Source organism: Amblyraja radiata, chromosome 23 (genome assembly GCF_010909765.2).
Source record: "Amblyraja radiata isolate CabotCenter1 chromosome 23, sAmbRad1.1.pri, whole genome shotgun sequence".
Lineage (NCBI taxonomy): Eukaryota > Metazoa > Chordata > Chondrichthyes > Rajiformes > Rajidae > Amblyraja > Amblyraja radiata.
Genome location: NC_045978.1, coordinates 32,467,364 through 32,484,113, shown reverse-complemented (window position 1 = coordinate 32,484,113; position 16,750 = coordinate 32,467,364). Strand labels below are relative to the sequence as shown.

At 43.9% G+C, this 16,750-nt stretch overlaps 1 protein-coding gene across 2 annotated transcripts in view; it reads left to right on the top strand.

The window, feature by feature from the left end:
- The window catches only part of rtf2 (replication termination factor 2), a 69,016-nt gene that overhangs the window by 32,713 nt on the left and 19,553 nt on the right, over positions 1-16,750 (top strand). For both annotated transcript variants that reach the window (XM_033041984.1, XM_033041985.1), the window contains exon 6: positions 154-267. In XM_033041984.1, the coding sequence (XP_032897875.1) occupies positions 154-267 (114 nt within the window). The remainder of the gene's footprint in view (positions 1-153; positions 268-16,750) is intronic.

The following is a 16,750-nucleotide window of genomic DNA, read 5'->3' as shown; positions in this document are numbered from 1 at the left end:
TTTTGAATGGACACATTTGTTTACCACTTAGATATTTGAAATAATTCAGTTTGTATTTTTATTACTTTCCACTATGATTATTCTAATACTGGACTAGGGATGGCAGTGTATATTTGCTTTGTGCTGTTTTAATGCATCATCTTTTTTCTTCAGTGTGGGGAGCCCTTCAAAGAAAATGATGTGATTGTACTGAATGGGAGTAAAGAGGAAATGGCAAATCTTCAAAGGAGAATGGAGGAAAGAAAGCTTGCAGCCAAGCCGGTGAAGGTAGGCTATCAAAAGATAAAATCTGGGAATATTTAAAAGGACCCATCCTGGACTAGTGACGTTGCAGTGAGTCTCACTTTAAATATTTGCTTTTGCTCATTCAGCTGACGTGAGTTCAAAATCTGAATTGATCATCAAGCAATCAATAGCTTGAAATGAATTGAGGGATTATTGTTTTCATGGAATCAGGACATAAGGATTTCTATTGCTAATGTTTGTAAATGAAAACAATTAAACATTTTTTTAAAATGGTGAACCTAATAGATCACAGGGAATCCAAGTGTGTATTGTTTTTTGACTATTTTATCCTCTTATTCCTATCACATTGAAGCAGGATTCAAGCTCAACCCAGTTAGCAACAAGTTCTGCTCTTACAGATATCCACAAGTTGAGTTTGTCTGTAAACTGGAAAATACACAAAAATCACTCTTTGATACCTGTAACCTCCACAGTATTGTAATTAATTGTCATCAAAAGCACACATGACTAATAAGAATGAACAATTACTACATGTAGAGAGGAAACTAGTTCCCCAGTTTGTATGAACGAACACATATATGTATGTTGGACTATTTAATTTAAGAATATTATGGAAGTTTATTCTGAATGAGTAGAGACAATGCTGCTTTAAGTCCTGTTCTCCGTCCCAGACTATGGAAGCATAATTTTAGATATGTGAATTTTAAAGAAACCTTGGCTAGTCAACTTGTGATAAAGGTTGGCTTGTTTCCACACCAGTTGGACAGCCACCGTACACACGAACGAGTACCCATAATATTCTTAAATATGGGTACAGTCGCCTGAATGCTTATCACCTTCAGAAAGGAGCGCACTACTTCAAGATTCGATACACAAGGAGACAGACCACCAGGAAGACATTGGGAATACTGCAGGAAAGTTACCAAAGGGTCTTTGGGGTGGGAGAAATAGAACATTATCACTTATACATAGAAATCCTAACACAAAACTAATCAAAACAAAAGCGGCAATGAATGCCTAGAATCTATACTGCAGTACCGCATGGAGATCATGTACGAACAATGGAAGTTCACAGCATCAAATTGCCACGCTGACTTGAGCACATCCTGCCCCAATTTCCACTCCGGTTCTGATCATTTTGAATTAGTTGACGGGTCCTGTGAGTTTGGGCTGAAGGACTTGTCAAATTAGTTGTTTGATGCTGTGACTCTTTGGGAACATGCTTACAGTGTTTCCTATGTCTTCCTGTAGTCTTTTGCGTTATGGAAGTGTGGGGTAGAGCGTGTTTTTGAAGCCGGGTGACACGCGCTGTTCACATTGCCTTTCAACAAGAGCTACAGAATGGGATCGGAACCTTGATGCCTTGATTATCAAGGGAATGGCTTGTGTGGCAGGAACAGGTAGATTGAGGACCTTTATTCTCCATGTGGAGAAACAAGATACTGCCAATTATTGTAATCTGAAGCAAAAAAAACCTGAAAGCAGAGAGGTGATCAATGTTTTGAATTAAGACCCTGCATCAGGACTAGATAAGATCAGGATTACTCTAGCTGAAAGATCGACCATCACTCAGCCTCCCATTTGCTGAGTTCTTCCAGTTTGTTTTTTGCTTTATCTTCTAAATATGTGTATTGCTATGGGATGAAGAATGTGGTCAATATACCTCTTGTAGGAAGCAATCCACTTTGTGATTCTGAAAGGAGTGCTTCAGACAAACCCGTTATGGCTGCTCTATGTGATAGCTTTTGACATATCGTAAGGGTATAATTCCTATGTAATTATTACAATGAAATGTTTCCTCTTGGAGGCAGGCTGTGATTATAGCATCTGAGATAGCACCTAGCTAGCATGCTCTACTTTTCCTAGATGAATCAGGAGTTTGCACCAAAATAACTACTTTCCATGTTGTAACACATTGGTAAAGACTTTATCTTCTCTCAAAGCCTTGTCAGTTTTCAGCTGTTGAATGGTCTTTTTAGCCTTTTGCTCAGATTGGAATTTCTCAAATTGTAGCAGAAGACAAGGTATACCGGTACCTATTGAGCTCCTGCAATTGGCTCTTGACATTCTTAATTATTTTTAGGTTGCATGCTTTTGTTTCTGGCTTCTTGATTAGATGCTTTAACAACACTATAGACATTTTAACACGATCATCATGATTAGAGCAGTTATTCTTAACCAGAGTTTTACTAGCATGGTGCAACATTTATTTCATACTATCTTTAATACTGATTTCTGAAATTACCATTCCCAGTCTCTTAATTGTTTCAATGTCGCTTTCTCTATGGAGTATGTTTCAGTGTTTTGTTTTTAAATAATCACTCGCATATTAACTTGCTCACAATATGTTGTTGTCAATTAATTGTGCATCTTCTGTGGAAATTCACCACAGATTTGTTGCCTCACTTATCACCAATCATATTTATGCTCACAGCAATAGCCAACTATATGCACATGAATCATCCATTCAAAATTATCCTGTTGCTTCCAGGTGACCTCCAAAAGCAGGAGATTGGAAAACTGTCCTTGTCTCACTATTCCCTGAGGCTGTGGTCGGGTTATTAAAGGCTGTTTTCTTAAATGCTCGTGTACAAGGTCACAACTTCTGCAGGAGAAAGCTGTTAATTAACAATTCTTAACTTGGCACCAGACCAATTCTGTTGTTAAATTTTATCCACATTTAATCCGACTCAAAAACAATTTGGAAAACTTTGCCATAAATGGGGCAACTTCCCAGTTTGTGACTGAAAATATTTGAATTAAATTACTTTTAGTTGAGTTTAGAGATACAGTGTGGAAACAAACCCTTCGACCCACCAAGTCCACGCTGTCCAACGATTACCCGTACACTAGTTCTATGGTATCCCACTTTCGCATTCTAACGCTCGGGGCAATTTACAGAAGCCAATTAACCTGCAAACCTGTATGTCTTTGGAATATGGAAGAAAACTGGAGCACCTGGACAAAACCCACATGGTCACAGGGAGAGCGTACAAGCTCCGTACAGACAGCACCTGTAGTCAGGATTGAACCTGGCCTCTAGTGCTGTAAGAGAGCAACTCTACTGTTGTGCCACTCTGTCTAACTGTTTCTTAAACATTGGGATAGTCCCAGCCTCAACTACCTCCTCTGGCAGCTTGTTCCATACACCCACCACCCTTTGTGTGGAAAAAGTTACCCCTATTAAATCTTTTCCCCTTGAACCTATTTCCTCTGGTCCTCGATTCCCCAACTCTGGGCAAAAGACTCCCTGCATCCACCCGATCTATTCCTCTCATGATTTTGTATACCTCTTTAAGATCACCACTCATCCTCTTGCGCTTCAAGGAATGGAGACTCAGCCGACTCAACCTCTCCCGATAGCTCACACCCTCTAGTCTTGGCAACATCCTCTTAAATCTCAGCTGAATTTTTTCAAGTATGACAATATCTTTCCTATGACATGGTGCTCAGAACCGAACACAATATTCTAAATGCGGTCTCGTCAACGTCTTGTACAATTGCAACATGGCGTCAATATTCAATACTCCGACTGATGAAGGCCAAAGTGCTAAAAGTCTTTTTGACCACCTTATCTACCTGCGACTTGACCTTCAAGGAATCATGCACCTGCATTCCTAGATCCCTCTGCTCTACAACACTCCCCAGAAACCTACCATTCACTGTGTAGGTCCTGCCCTTGTTAGACGTCCCAAAATGCAACACCTCACACTTCTCTGTGGGTGATCAATGGTCGGCATGGATTCTGTGGGCTGAAGAAGCCATTTCCATGTTATATCTCAAAACATTTTAAGAACTCACAACTTGGTTGCTGATTGATATTAGACTGAATGGCCTGCAGTTAACTGGATTGGACATACCTGGACAACCTTGCATTGCGCAGGAAGGAACTGTACATGCTGATTTATACTGAAGATAAAAAGTGTTTGAGTAATACAGTGGGTCAGACAGCATGTCTGGAGATAAAGGATGGGTGACTTTTTGGGTCAGACCCTTTCTTCAGAACCCTTCACCCCCCCCCCCCCCATGTTCAGTCTGAAGAAGGGTTCCGACCCAAAACGTCACCCATCCTTTTTCTCCAGAGATGCTGCCTGAGCCGCTGAGTTACTCCAACACTTTGTGTCAACCATCTCGCGTTGTCGGGTATGTAAATGCTGTAATGGCCTGAAATTTTTTGAATAGAAGATGTTGTAGATTCAACACGGCACATAATAAACGCACCCAACAGTGACTGTTGCTAGCAATTGTATTTATTTTATTAATCTTGATTTATTTGAAACAATACAAAGACTCAGTACATAGTTTCAAACAATTCCAAAAACTCACCACTTGGGTTCCAATATTATCAGCCCTGTTGAACCTGGCAGAGGTATCGTACAACAAATGACTGAACCTCTGACTGAATCTTTTTCTGCAATGCTTAGTCTCCAGAGTCACTTCTGTGAGTTTTCCTGTGCGGTGCCTTTTTATACGTCTCGGAATGTCTCCTAGACGTTGATTGGTATCGTATCAATAATTGCGTGACAACAAGTCATCTTCTTTCCATTTATGTACATGTCCTTTTGACTTCAATAGACAATAGGTGCAGGAGTAGGCCCTTCGGCCCCTCGAGCCAGCACCGCCATTCAATGTGATCATGGCTGATCATCCCCAATCAGTACCCCGTTCCTGCCTTCTCCCCATATCCCCTGACTCCGCTACCTTTAAGAGCCCTATCTAGCTCTCTCTTGAAAGTATCCTGAGAACCGGCCTCCACCGCCCTCCGAGGCAGAGAATTCCACAGACCCATAACTCTCTGTGTGGAAAAAGTGTTTCCTTGTCTCCGTTCTAAATGGCTTGCCACTTACTCTTAAACTGTGGCCCCTGGTTCTGGACTCCCCAATATCGGGAAAATGGTTCCTGCCTCTAGCGTGTCCAAACCCTTAATAATATTATATGTTTCAATAAGATCCTCTCTCATCCTTCTAAACTCCACAGCATACAAGCCCAGCCACTCCATTCTCTCAGCATATGACAGTCCTGCCATCCCGGGAATTAACCTTATAAACCTGCACTGCACTCCCTCAATAGCAATAATGTCCTTCCTCAAATTAGGGGACCAGAACTGCACACAATACTCTAGGTGTGGTCTCACTAAGGCCCTAAACAACTGCAGAAGGACCTCTTTGCTCCTAAACTCAACTCCTCTTGTTATGAAGGCCAACATGCCATTCGCTTTCTTCACTGCCTGCTGTACCAGCATGCTTATTTTCATTGACTGATGAACAAGGACCCCCAGATCCCGTTGTACTTCCCCCTTTCCCAACTTGACACCATTGAGATAATAATCTGCCGTCCTGTTTTTCCTACCCAAGTGGATAACCTCACATTTATCCACATTAAACTGCATCTGCCATGCATCTGCCCACTCCCCCAACCTGTCCAAGTCACCCTGCATTCTCATAGCATCCTCCTCACAGTTCACACTGCCACCCAGCTTTGTGCCATCTGCAAATTTGCTAATGTTACTTTGAATCCCTTAACCTAAATCATTGATGTATATTGTAAATAGCTGCAGTCCCAGCACCGAGCCTTGCGGTACCCCACTAGTCACTGCCTGCCATTCTGAAAGGGACCCGTTAATCCCTACTCTTTGTTTCCAGTCTGCCAACCAATTTTCTATCCATGTCAGCACTACCCCCAATACCATGTGCCCTCTCCTATGTGGGACCTTATCAAATGCTTTCTGAAAGTCCAGGTACACTACATCCACTGGCTCTCCCTTGTCCATTTTCCTAGTTACATCCTCAAAAATTCCAGAAGATTAGTCAAGCAAGATTTCCCCTTTGTAAATCCATGCTGACTCGGACCAATCCTGTTACTGCTCCCAACTTCTGTACTCAATACACTGACTGATGAAGGCCAATGTGCCAAAAGTCTTTTTGACCACCTTATCTACCTTATGGCCTGCAATTAGCTAGATTGGACTTACCTGGACAACCTTCTCGCGTTGTGCTGGAAGGACTGTACATGCTGATTTATACTGAAGATACAAAGTGTTTGAGTAATTCAGCAGGTCAGACAGCATCTCTGACTGAACATTCTTCAGACTGAACATAGAGAAGAGAGGGTGGTGGGGGGGGGGGGGGACGGGGGGGGACAAGGGTTCTCCAGAGATGCTGCCTGACCCGCTGAGTGACACGAGAAGCACTTTGTTTCAACCTTCTCACGTTGTCAGGTATATGTCAATGCTGTAATGGTCTGGAATTTCTTGGATATAAGTTGTTGCAGATTCAACGCAGCACACAATAAACGCACCCAGCAGTGACTGTTGCTAACAATTGTATTTATTTTATTAATCTTGATTTATTTGAAACAATACAAAGACTCAGTACATAGTTTCTGGTTTGAATGGGAGGAGACGAGTTCAGAGAAAAGTTTGGTCTCAAAAGAAAACCGATTGGGGTGCGAGTGGGATGATGTGAATTGTGATGGGATCACTGTAAAGGTGGTGGAAATGTCAGAGAATGATTTGTTGGATACTGGGCCCGGTGGGGTGTAGGTGAGAACGATGAAGGATGATACCATAGGGTAAAAAATGAATACCAAAGGAACCCTACATCTGTTCTGTCTGGGGGAGGGGTGTTGAGTGCATTCATCTGGAGAATAGAGAAAATGCCAGTGAGGGCTCCATCAACTACAGTAAGAGGGAAGCCACAGTTCCTGAAAATAGGGGAAATGTCAGAAGTCATAAAATGGAGAGCCTCACATTGAGAACACTTGCGGGAGAGACTGAGAAACTGAAAGAAAGGGATAGTGTCCTTGCAGGCGACATGGCGGGAGGAGCTTTGGTGGAATGGGTTCATAGTAAATAATGGTGCGTAATTGATCAACTGAGATAGAGACAGATGCAGAAAAGGTAGAGAAATGTCACAGACAAGTAAATCTAAGGGCAGGGTGAACATTAGTCGCAAAGGCAGTTGCATTGTCGCTCATGGTCCTAAATAGTAATGCTGACTCCTCGGTGAAGAATGTTGGTGAGCTAATGTTTGTTTTGGATGAACATTATGATCCCAGAGACAAAGGAAAAAAAGAAAAAATGGATTCCTCTCTCGATTTACAGTTCAGAATTAATAAGTGTCCCTGAGGCTGGAGATGTGAGGCATTGTAGCTCGAAACCAAAGATCATAGAGTTGAGCAAGATACTCCACTCCTACGTAATCCAACGCACTGAGGAGTAGTACGTAACGGAGCGTCACGGCTACCATCTTTCAATTCAAAACGCGGCTTCCGTTATGCCTCTCGCAGTGTAATGGGGAACCGTGTGTGATATAGCTCATCTATCATTTCACATATTTCAGTTAATTTTATTTTTTAATGTTTTCCCCCTGCTTAATCTATTTTTGCCCATTTCCCTCCCATCCTTCCTCCCCAGCCCCGTCCTTTGTGCAGTTTCCCTTGTATTGTACAGTTTCCCTTGTATTGCTTTAGCACACACTGCTCACAAAATTAAATAACGTGTGTGTGTGTGTTAAATAGATCTCAAAGTTCCTTCTCATGGATCAGAAGCAACTTTGATTCAAAGCAACACTATTTTTCTCTTTATCTTATTTGTCAGATGATGTACAAAAACCATAAAGGCAATTATATTTATAATTATATGCATATATACACATACATGTGTGTGTGCGCGTGCGTGTGTGTATATACATGTGTGTATATACGTGTGTGTGTATGTATATATGCATACACACACGCACACAAAACTGCACACAAACATATGACATATGGGGTCAAATTTCAAATTCCATGACAAGTGCTTTATTGGGTTCGTGAATAACATAGTATCAACAACAAATATCAGAAAAGATAGCATATTGATGACGTTTCCGATAATGGCATCAGAATACACAAAACATTTTGTGTAACAGATGTCGCGTGGTGTCTACCAGAGACCTGTTTGGCACAGTAAGTGCACGTATTTCTTATTCCTTTCTATGTTGATGAATACCACATGGAACAATAAAATTGCAAACACCATTTCCACTTCATTCACGTGAACATGTAGTAGAATACTGCATCCATCTGAGTGGACACCGCACGTGATCTAAACAGTACATTACCTTATTGATCTGTGTGACATCGATGGCCGATGAGACCGTGTGTTGCCAAATTGAAGATTGGCTCAGTTTTTAATGGAAATATTTACATAATTTACATAATTTTGTGCGTGAGATATACAGAGTTGCAGTGTTTTGCATATTAGCTAACCAAAGAAACTGATGTAAAGTTCAACATATTTCAAACAATGATAGCCCCACCCCTTGCTTACCCCAAAGAACAAAATTTCCAACTTATATACAATAATAAATAAATCGTCATTTGCACAATTTTGTATGGGTAACGGGAGGTTCCCATTCTTCCTCTTGAGTAACCTGCGTTAGGAAAACAGACGTTTCGGCGGGTTAAGGGCCTGTCCCACTTTCACGACCTAATTCACAACCTTTTTTACTCGTGGACATTTTTCATCAGGCTAGAAAAACGTCCCGACCTACTTGATGCCACAAGTACCTACGACCTCGTGATGACCATGCTGCGAGTATGAGTCAAGGGCGAACTCGGCAGAGGTCGTGAGAGTGGGACAGGCCCTTTGGGGATGTCAAATAGCGTTGGAACTGCATTCCAATTTAACCTGTTATTGGTCTGCCTGTTGGAAAACTGGCCAAATTCAGTGTTCAGAACAAAGACGGCAGTTGGTTGACAAGTACACCGGAGTTTGGTGTTGGAGATCTTGTCGACGAGCATTCTGGAACCGCTGTTGACATATGAAATTGCAGAAAATATCATATAGGATTAACTAATAAGAAAAAAATTGAATATAACCACATACCTGGAGAATAGAAACATAGAAACATAGAAAATAGGTGCAGGAGTAGGCCATTCGGCCCTTCGAGCCTGCACCGCCATTCAATATGATCATGGCTGATCATCCAACTCGGTATCCTATACCTGCCTTCTCTCCATACCCCCTGATCCCTTTAGCCACAAGGGCCACATCTAACTCCCTCTTAAATATAGCCAATGAACTGGCCTCAACTACCTTCTGCGGGAGAGAATTCCAGAGATTCACCACTCTCTGTGTGAAAAAAGTTTTCCTCATCTTGGTCCTAAAAGATTTCCCCCTTATCCTTAAACTGTGACCCCTTGTTCTGGACTTCCCCAACATCGGGAACAATCTTCCTGCATTATAGCCTGTCCAACCCCTTAAGAATTTTGTAAGTTTCTATAAGATCCCCCCTCAATCTTCTAAATTCTAGCGAGTACAAACCGAGTCTATCCAGTCTTTCTTCATATGAAAGTCCTGACATCCCAGGAATCAGTCTGGTGAACCTTCTCTGTACTCCCTCTATGGCAAGAATGTCTTTCCTCAGATTAGGAGACCAAAACTGTACGCAATACTCCAGGTGTGGTCTCACCAAGACCCTGTACAACTGCAGTAGAACCTCCCTGCTCCTATACTCAAATCCTTTTGCTATGAATGCTAACATACCATTCGCCTTCTTCACTGCCTGCTGCACCTGCATGCCTACTTTTAATGACTGGTGTACCATGACACCCAGGTCTCGTTGCATCTCCCCCTTTCCTAATCGGCCACCATTCAGATAATAATCTACTTTCCTGTTTTTGCCACCAAAGTGGATAACCTCACATTTATCCACATTATACTGCATCTGCCATGCATTTGCCCACTCACCCAGCCTATCCAAGTCACCTTGCAGCCTCCTAGCATCCTCCTCACAGCTAACACTGCCCCCCAGCTTCGTGTCATTGGAGATGTTGCATTCAATTCCCTCGTCCAAATCATTAATATATATCGTAAATAGCTGGGGTCCCAGAACTGAGCCTTACGGTACCCCACTAGTCACTGCCTGCCATTGTGAAAAGGACCTGTTTACTCCTACTCTTTGCTTCCTGTCTGCCAGTCTCTCTTACTGCCAGTTCTCCCTTATCCACTCTACTAGTTACATCCTCGAAAAATTCTATAAGATTCGTCAGACATGATTTACCCTTCATAAATCCATGCTGACTTTGTCCAATGATTTCACCACTTTCCAAATGTGCTGCTATCCCATCTTTAATAACTGATTCTAGCAGTTTCCCCACTACTGACGTTAGACTAACTGGTCTGTAATTCCCCGTTTTCTCTCCCTCCCTTTTTAAAAAGTGGTGTTACATTAGCTACACTCCAATCTTCAGGAACAACTCCAGAATCTAAAGAGTTTTGAAAAATTATCACTAATGCATCAACTATTTCTGGGGCTACTTCCTTAAGTACTCTGGGATGCAGCCTATTGGCCCTGGGGATTTATCGGCCTTTAATCCATTCAACGGATGATATATCACCTAAGTGCAATTGTTTTCAGGTGTGGGGAGAGATCGGTATATTGAAGATCCATTTTGCATTTTGCCTCAAATATGTCAATTTACCTTAAATGTAGAAGAGCTTATTAAAATCTTCTTACGTACACCATAGAAAGTATTTACTTTCTACCCTCTTTTGGACCTAGCAGGGCTGCCAACACTCAGAGAGAGAGGCAGATAGGGAGAGGCAGAAAGGGCAGAGAAAGAGAGAGGCAGATAGGGCAGAGACACAGAGAGAGAGAGAGAGAGAGAGAGACAGACAGATAGGGCAGAGACAGAGGGAGAGAGAGAAGGGAGAAGGGGAGAGAGACTAGGGAGAGAGAGGGGAGAGAGGAACGATGGCACGTCCCATTCTGACCGCCGCCGAACCCCCCACCCCCATTGCACCCTTCACGGCGGCCCTGTGATGTCTCAGCTCTGACAATTCGAGGGATCTAACCGGTAACAACACTAAGAGCAGCCCCTGGCCGCCGCGCTCCCCGACTCGAATCTGAGCTTGAAAAATCTCGTGATGGGCCTGATGTGCCGCGCGGGCCATATTTTGGAGACACCTGCCTTGCAAGAACAAAAACAAAAATGTACAGAAGTACAAAAATTGTTGACATTATTATTGTGGTAAGTATAGATCTATTAAAAAAAATTCTAATAACTTTCTAATGTACCGACAAATCTAGTTTCCCAAAGACCGTTGATGGGGAACAGAAAAGAACATTTTCAGGACAGGATAACATCGACAGAAAACAATTATATTTCCTCACATTTCTTTGTTATTGGGGAACCTGAAGAAAGACAGGTAGGGTCGTCTACATTGGCGATCAGAGCAATTTATACCGAACAGTGAGCTATAGATGTAGATGTCGACGCCATGACAGTATCGAGGCAGCGCAGTAAAATGATGCCAACAATCGCCCATGACGTACTATGTTTTTTTTCGCCGAGTGGCGCATCTTGCTCCGCTCGATCATCTTTGCTGAAAACCAACGGGTAATGGTTGAACTTGTCTCTTTCATTGAACCTCCTACATTGGCCACGCAATTCAGTGGTATCCACTGCTTTCAAGAGAGAGTTAGATAGAGCTCTGAAAGATAGTGGAGTCAAGGGATATGGGGAGAAGGTAGGAATGGGGTACTGATTGTGCATGATCACAGTGAATGGAGGTGCTGGCTTGAAGGACCGAATGGCCTACTCCTGCACCTATTGTCTATTGTCTATCCTCTCAGTTATAAAAGGGCAAAAAGTAGATTACTGATGACATTGGAGATTGGTTGTGCAGACTGGTTAAACAAACAAATTGAAGGTGGGTAGTTGTGGTTTGTGGCACTGACTGCCACGATTAAGCAGTCTATTTGTTTTTGAAGCAAACATTGCTTCTGGTACGTGCCTGACGCCAAAATGAAAAGTCATTTTGCTTCTTCTTATCAACTCTGTTTGATATCAGCTATGTATGACTAAAGTTCAAAAAACAGCTGATAGTGTTACTGAGCCTTGTGGGGATTGAGGCAAAGCATGGCTGTGCTTAAAAATGGCGTGCTGTTTAAAAGCCATGCAGCAATTTCTTAGTTATTCTGTTCTGACTGCAGAGTTAAATTCATTTACAGTTTCAAACAAGTTCACAATTGATGCTCATGAAGGTCTACTCCCAAATCTCCCCCCCCCCCCAAATACCTGGCCTCAAATTTGAGCTGTGTACTCTGACAATAGACAGCAACTGAGGGTGTGTGGAAGTCTTAATCACATCCCCATATGAAATGTAATTCTCTGCCTGCCCAATAGTTTGTGTACTCATCTTTGGCCTGTTGAAACCAATACTTTCATATATCAAACTTTTCTAACGTCTCTTGTTGAACTCAACTTCTCCATTCTCACCAGCTGATGTTGATTTCTGTTTGAGAAACAAAGAAAATTCTGCGGATAGAAACGTAAAGTAGGAGCCGGAGGAGCTACTTGGCCCTTAAATTCTGCTCCATCATTTGGTTCAATCATGACTGACCCTCTATTTCAATACTGGCTCTGTCTCTGTCTTGTGATGCCTCTTGTGTCTAAAAAAAACAATATATTCAGTAGCTTGATCGCCATTCCCTTCTCTACTTTCCTTTCTCCATTCTTTTAGCAATCCAACACCTCCCCACCCCCGTGAAGACATTTCTCCTTGTTCTATTCCAGGCACGTGCCGTCAGGGTAGGCAAGGTAGGCACTGCCTACCCTGACTAAAATTATAACATGGTAATTACTAAATATAAATAGTATAGGAGAATTATGCCTATCTAAGAGATCGATCTCTTAGGTAGGCATAATACTCCGTGCCTTTCATCAGCAGCGCTTGTAACCCTTGAAGGTCTGTGCAGCCCACGTGCAGTCAGCGCTGCTGGAAGCCCGTCAATTTCAAGCGGGGCTGAAGGCAGCTGAAATTCTGCCTTTGCAGCAGCCTACTGCGCATGCGCAGCGCTAGTTTCTTGGCGGGGTTTTCAAATATGGATTGGCATTATTTTAAGTGTATCTTAGGAAACAGAGAGAGAAGAATGGAGCTCATGTACCAATGATGTGGTAAGTACATTTCTTGGTGATGTTTTTAAATACCGTATTTCCCGGGGTGGGGGGAGAGCTCCTTTCATAGCATTTGGGGAGTCTGGCCCGGGGTAAAGTTGCGGGGAGGGTAGGAGCGTTGTGAAGGATGGGATCTGGATCATACCAGTAACCCACTTGCGACGCTCCTTGCACGGAGCCACCGCATTGTGGCCGGGGGGAGAGAAGTAGCTCGGGTGGCTGCGAGGATGCCGGGATGGACAGCGGAACCGGCCGCCACCTCAGCGACTTCTGCCGGCCCCCGCTCCCCTCTGGCAGCTCTCCATCTAAAAACCTCTCTCCTGCCGCTGTGGGAATTTAAGGATTTGCAGGAAGCGGCTGACATGAGCGAGCGGCAGGTAAGAGGTGTTCAGACGTAGAGCACTGCCAGAGGTGAGCCGGCCGGCAGAAGGCGTTGAAGTGGCGGCCAGTTCTGCTGTCGGGTCCCGGCGGCCGCTCGCAGCTCCCCGAGCTGCTTCTATCCCTGGCTACAATGCGGTGGCTTCGCGCCCGGAGAGCTGCGGCAGCGGTGAGTGAGTGAGTTACTGGCATTATCCCCGACCCCCTCCTTCTCAACACTCCTGCCCTCCCCACAACTTTACCCCTGGCACAGACTCTCCACATGCTGTGAAAGGAACTGTCCCCCCAATTGGTCCCTTGAACAAGTGTTGTCATTCATTTAGATGACAACTGATTCAACTTGTCCCTGTGCTCCCGTTTTCCCCACCATCTCTCCACCTGCCATCACCCTTCACCCCCACCCCCCCCCCCCCACCACCCATTCAGTAATTCAGAATAAAAGATACTAGGAAGCCTTGGGAAAATTGAATTGTTGCTGTTATTATTTTTATTTTTTATTTTTACAGAGAGAACAACCTGCGCATGCGCGGTTTAAATCTTTTTAAAGAGCCGACTGACTGCCTACCCTGAGTAATTACTCACGGCACGTGCATGTTCTATTCTTAAATGCCGCGTCCAGTCTTCTGAAATGTCGATACATCATGCTAGACACCCCTGCTGAAGGAAACATCCTCTCCGTAAACAGTCTGTCTGGCCAAATTCATGGAATCCAACAGTGTAGAAACGGGCCCTTTGGCTCAACATGCCCACTCTGACCAATATGCTGCATCTACAGTAGTCAGGGCCGGCCTTAGGAGGTGCGGGGCCCAATTGGGAACAATTTTGGTGAGCCCCAGGTTCCCAGCCAAGGTCTGTAGATTCAGAGAAATATAATTAAAGTCTATTATAGACTTTATATCTCTATGGTAGAATGGAAAATAATCAAAATGTGCGTTTAAAAAGTGGATGCGACTTAATGGACCAAACAGATCTAAGCTACATCTATATTACTAAAAGTCTGATCTTGACCGCATTTGGCCCACTGTGGCGCGATTTCCGAGAGAACGCCGCCACCTACGGCCGTCATTTTTGGTCACCTCGCTCGGAGCCCACGTCCGCCTTCCGGGACCAGAGGATCTTTCCCATCGATGACAAATCAGAGAGATATTAATGTTTTTTTTTTAATTCACCATTCTCTCTGCTGCCCCTGCTGGAGGGAGAGGGAGGGACTATAAAACCAGGAAGTGGTATGCCTCACTCAGTCTCTGCAGTTTGGGTGCTTTGAAGCCAGAGGGTCACGTCTCTGAGCTCTGAATAACACTGAACACATGTCTACTCAACTGTGAGTCCCCTTAATGTGGTTTGAAAATGAAAATATGGTTGGTTTGAAGTAAAAAGGCCCTGCCTGCAAATGGTTGTTTTGGGGGGTTGGGTTGAAGTAAAAAGGCACTCCTGCAAATGGTGGTTTGGGTTTTGGCTTGAAGTTAAAAGGCACTCCTGCAAATGGTGGTTTGGGTGCTTTGGCTTGAAGTTAAAAGGCACTACTGCAAATGGTGATTTGGGTGCTTTGGCTTGAAGTTAAAAGGAACGACTGCAAATGGTGGTTTGGGTGCTTTGGGTAACTTCCTGTTTGCACTGTATATTGATTTTAGATAGAACGCTACCACTTACGGCTGTGATGTTTGGCCATCTTACTCAGTCCCCCTCCGCACAGCAGGTGCAGTGGATTCTTCCCATCAATGAAAAATAAAAGTGTTATTAGTGTTTAAAAAATGTTGAGAATCTCTCTCCTGTCAATCACGCCATGAAGGCCACACCTTTTCCAGTGGGAGGGGGAATGGTTATAAAACCCAGAAGTGTGGGTGTGGCTCAGTCTCTGCATGATGGGGGAGGGAGAGGTCACGACGCTGTCTGAGCTGTGAATCAACTGAACACACTGAATGTCTACTGAACTGTGAGTTTGGTGTTTTGTGTGGTTTTATGGTGGTTTCACCCTGTATGAAATGGTATGAAACTGCATTTGAATGTGGTGGCATTGTACCCTGCATGAAATCGTATGAAGCTGCATTTGAATTTGGTGGCCTTGCACCCTGCTTGAAGTGGTATGAAACTGCACTGAATTTGGTGGCCTTGTACCCTGCTGAAAGTGGTATGAAACTGCACTTGAATTTGGTGGCCTTGCATCCTGCTTGAAGTGGTATGAAACTGCACTTGTATTCAATGGCCTTGCATCCTGCTTGAAGTGGCTGGAAACTGCACTTGAATTCGGTGGCCTTGCAACCTGCTTGAAGTGCTAGGAAACTGCACTTGAATTCGGTGGCCTTGCATCCTGCTTGAACTGGTAGGAAACTGCACTTGAATTTGGTGGCCTTGCAACCTGCTTGAAGTGGTAAGAAACTGCACTTGAATGTGCTGGCCTTGCACCCTGCTTGAAATGGTAGGAAAATGGATTTGAATTTGGTGGCTTTGCACCCTGCTTGAAATGGAATTTCAAGGAATAGCCATGAGTCAACTGCCAGCCCACCAGCCATGAGTGAGCTGCCAGCACATCAGGCTTGAGGGAATGAGCTGCCACCCCAAGAACCCATACCAGCGCTCCAGAAAGCCCCCCCACTGGCCACCATTACGGGAATTGGTGGAGAGATGGAATATTGCGTCGGGGGACCAGCCCTCCCGTGTGAACAAGGGACCCAACGGGTCCCACTTAGTCTAGTTTTAATATAAAATTGCATACACGTAAGCCTACAAGTAACAAACAAAATGTGTAGATCACCTCTGAAAAGAACATAGTTACAATACCACTTGTTTTAGTGACTGAAATGGAAAAAAAAAGTAATTTAATTAAATAGATCCTGGAAAACCAATAACCCTTGGTGAAAAAACAGTCCAGGCATTAAATTTTGGGCTTCAGCCCATCCTACACTTTGGGCTTCTACCCCATCCTAACTTAGTTGTCTGTGTTAGTTGTCTGTGCGTGATGTGTGTTAGTTGTCTGCGCGTGATGTGTGTGTGTGGGAGGGAAGGAGAGAAGGGAGGGAGACAAGGGAGGAAGGACAGAAGGGAGGGAGGGAAGTAGAGAAAGGAGGGAGGGGAGGAGAGAAAGAAGGGATGGAGTGAATGAGAGAAGGGAAAAGAGAGGAAGGAGGGAGGGAAGGAGAGAAGGGAGGGAGAGGGCCGGCGGCAGGAGCGGATGACAGCGACC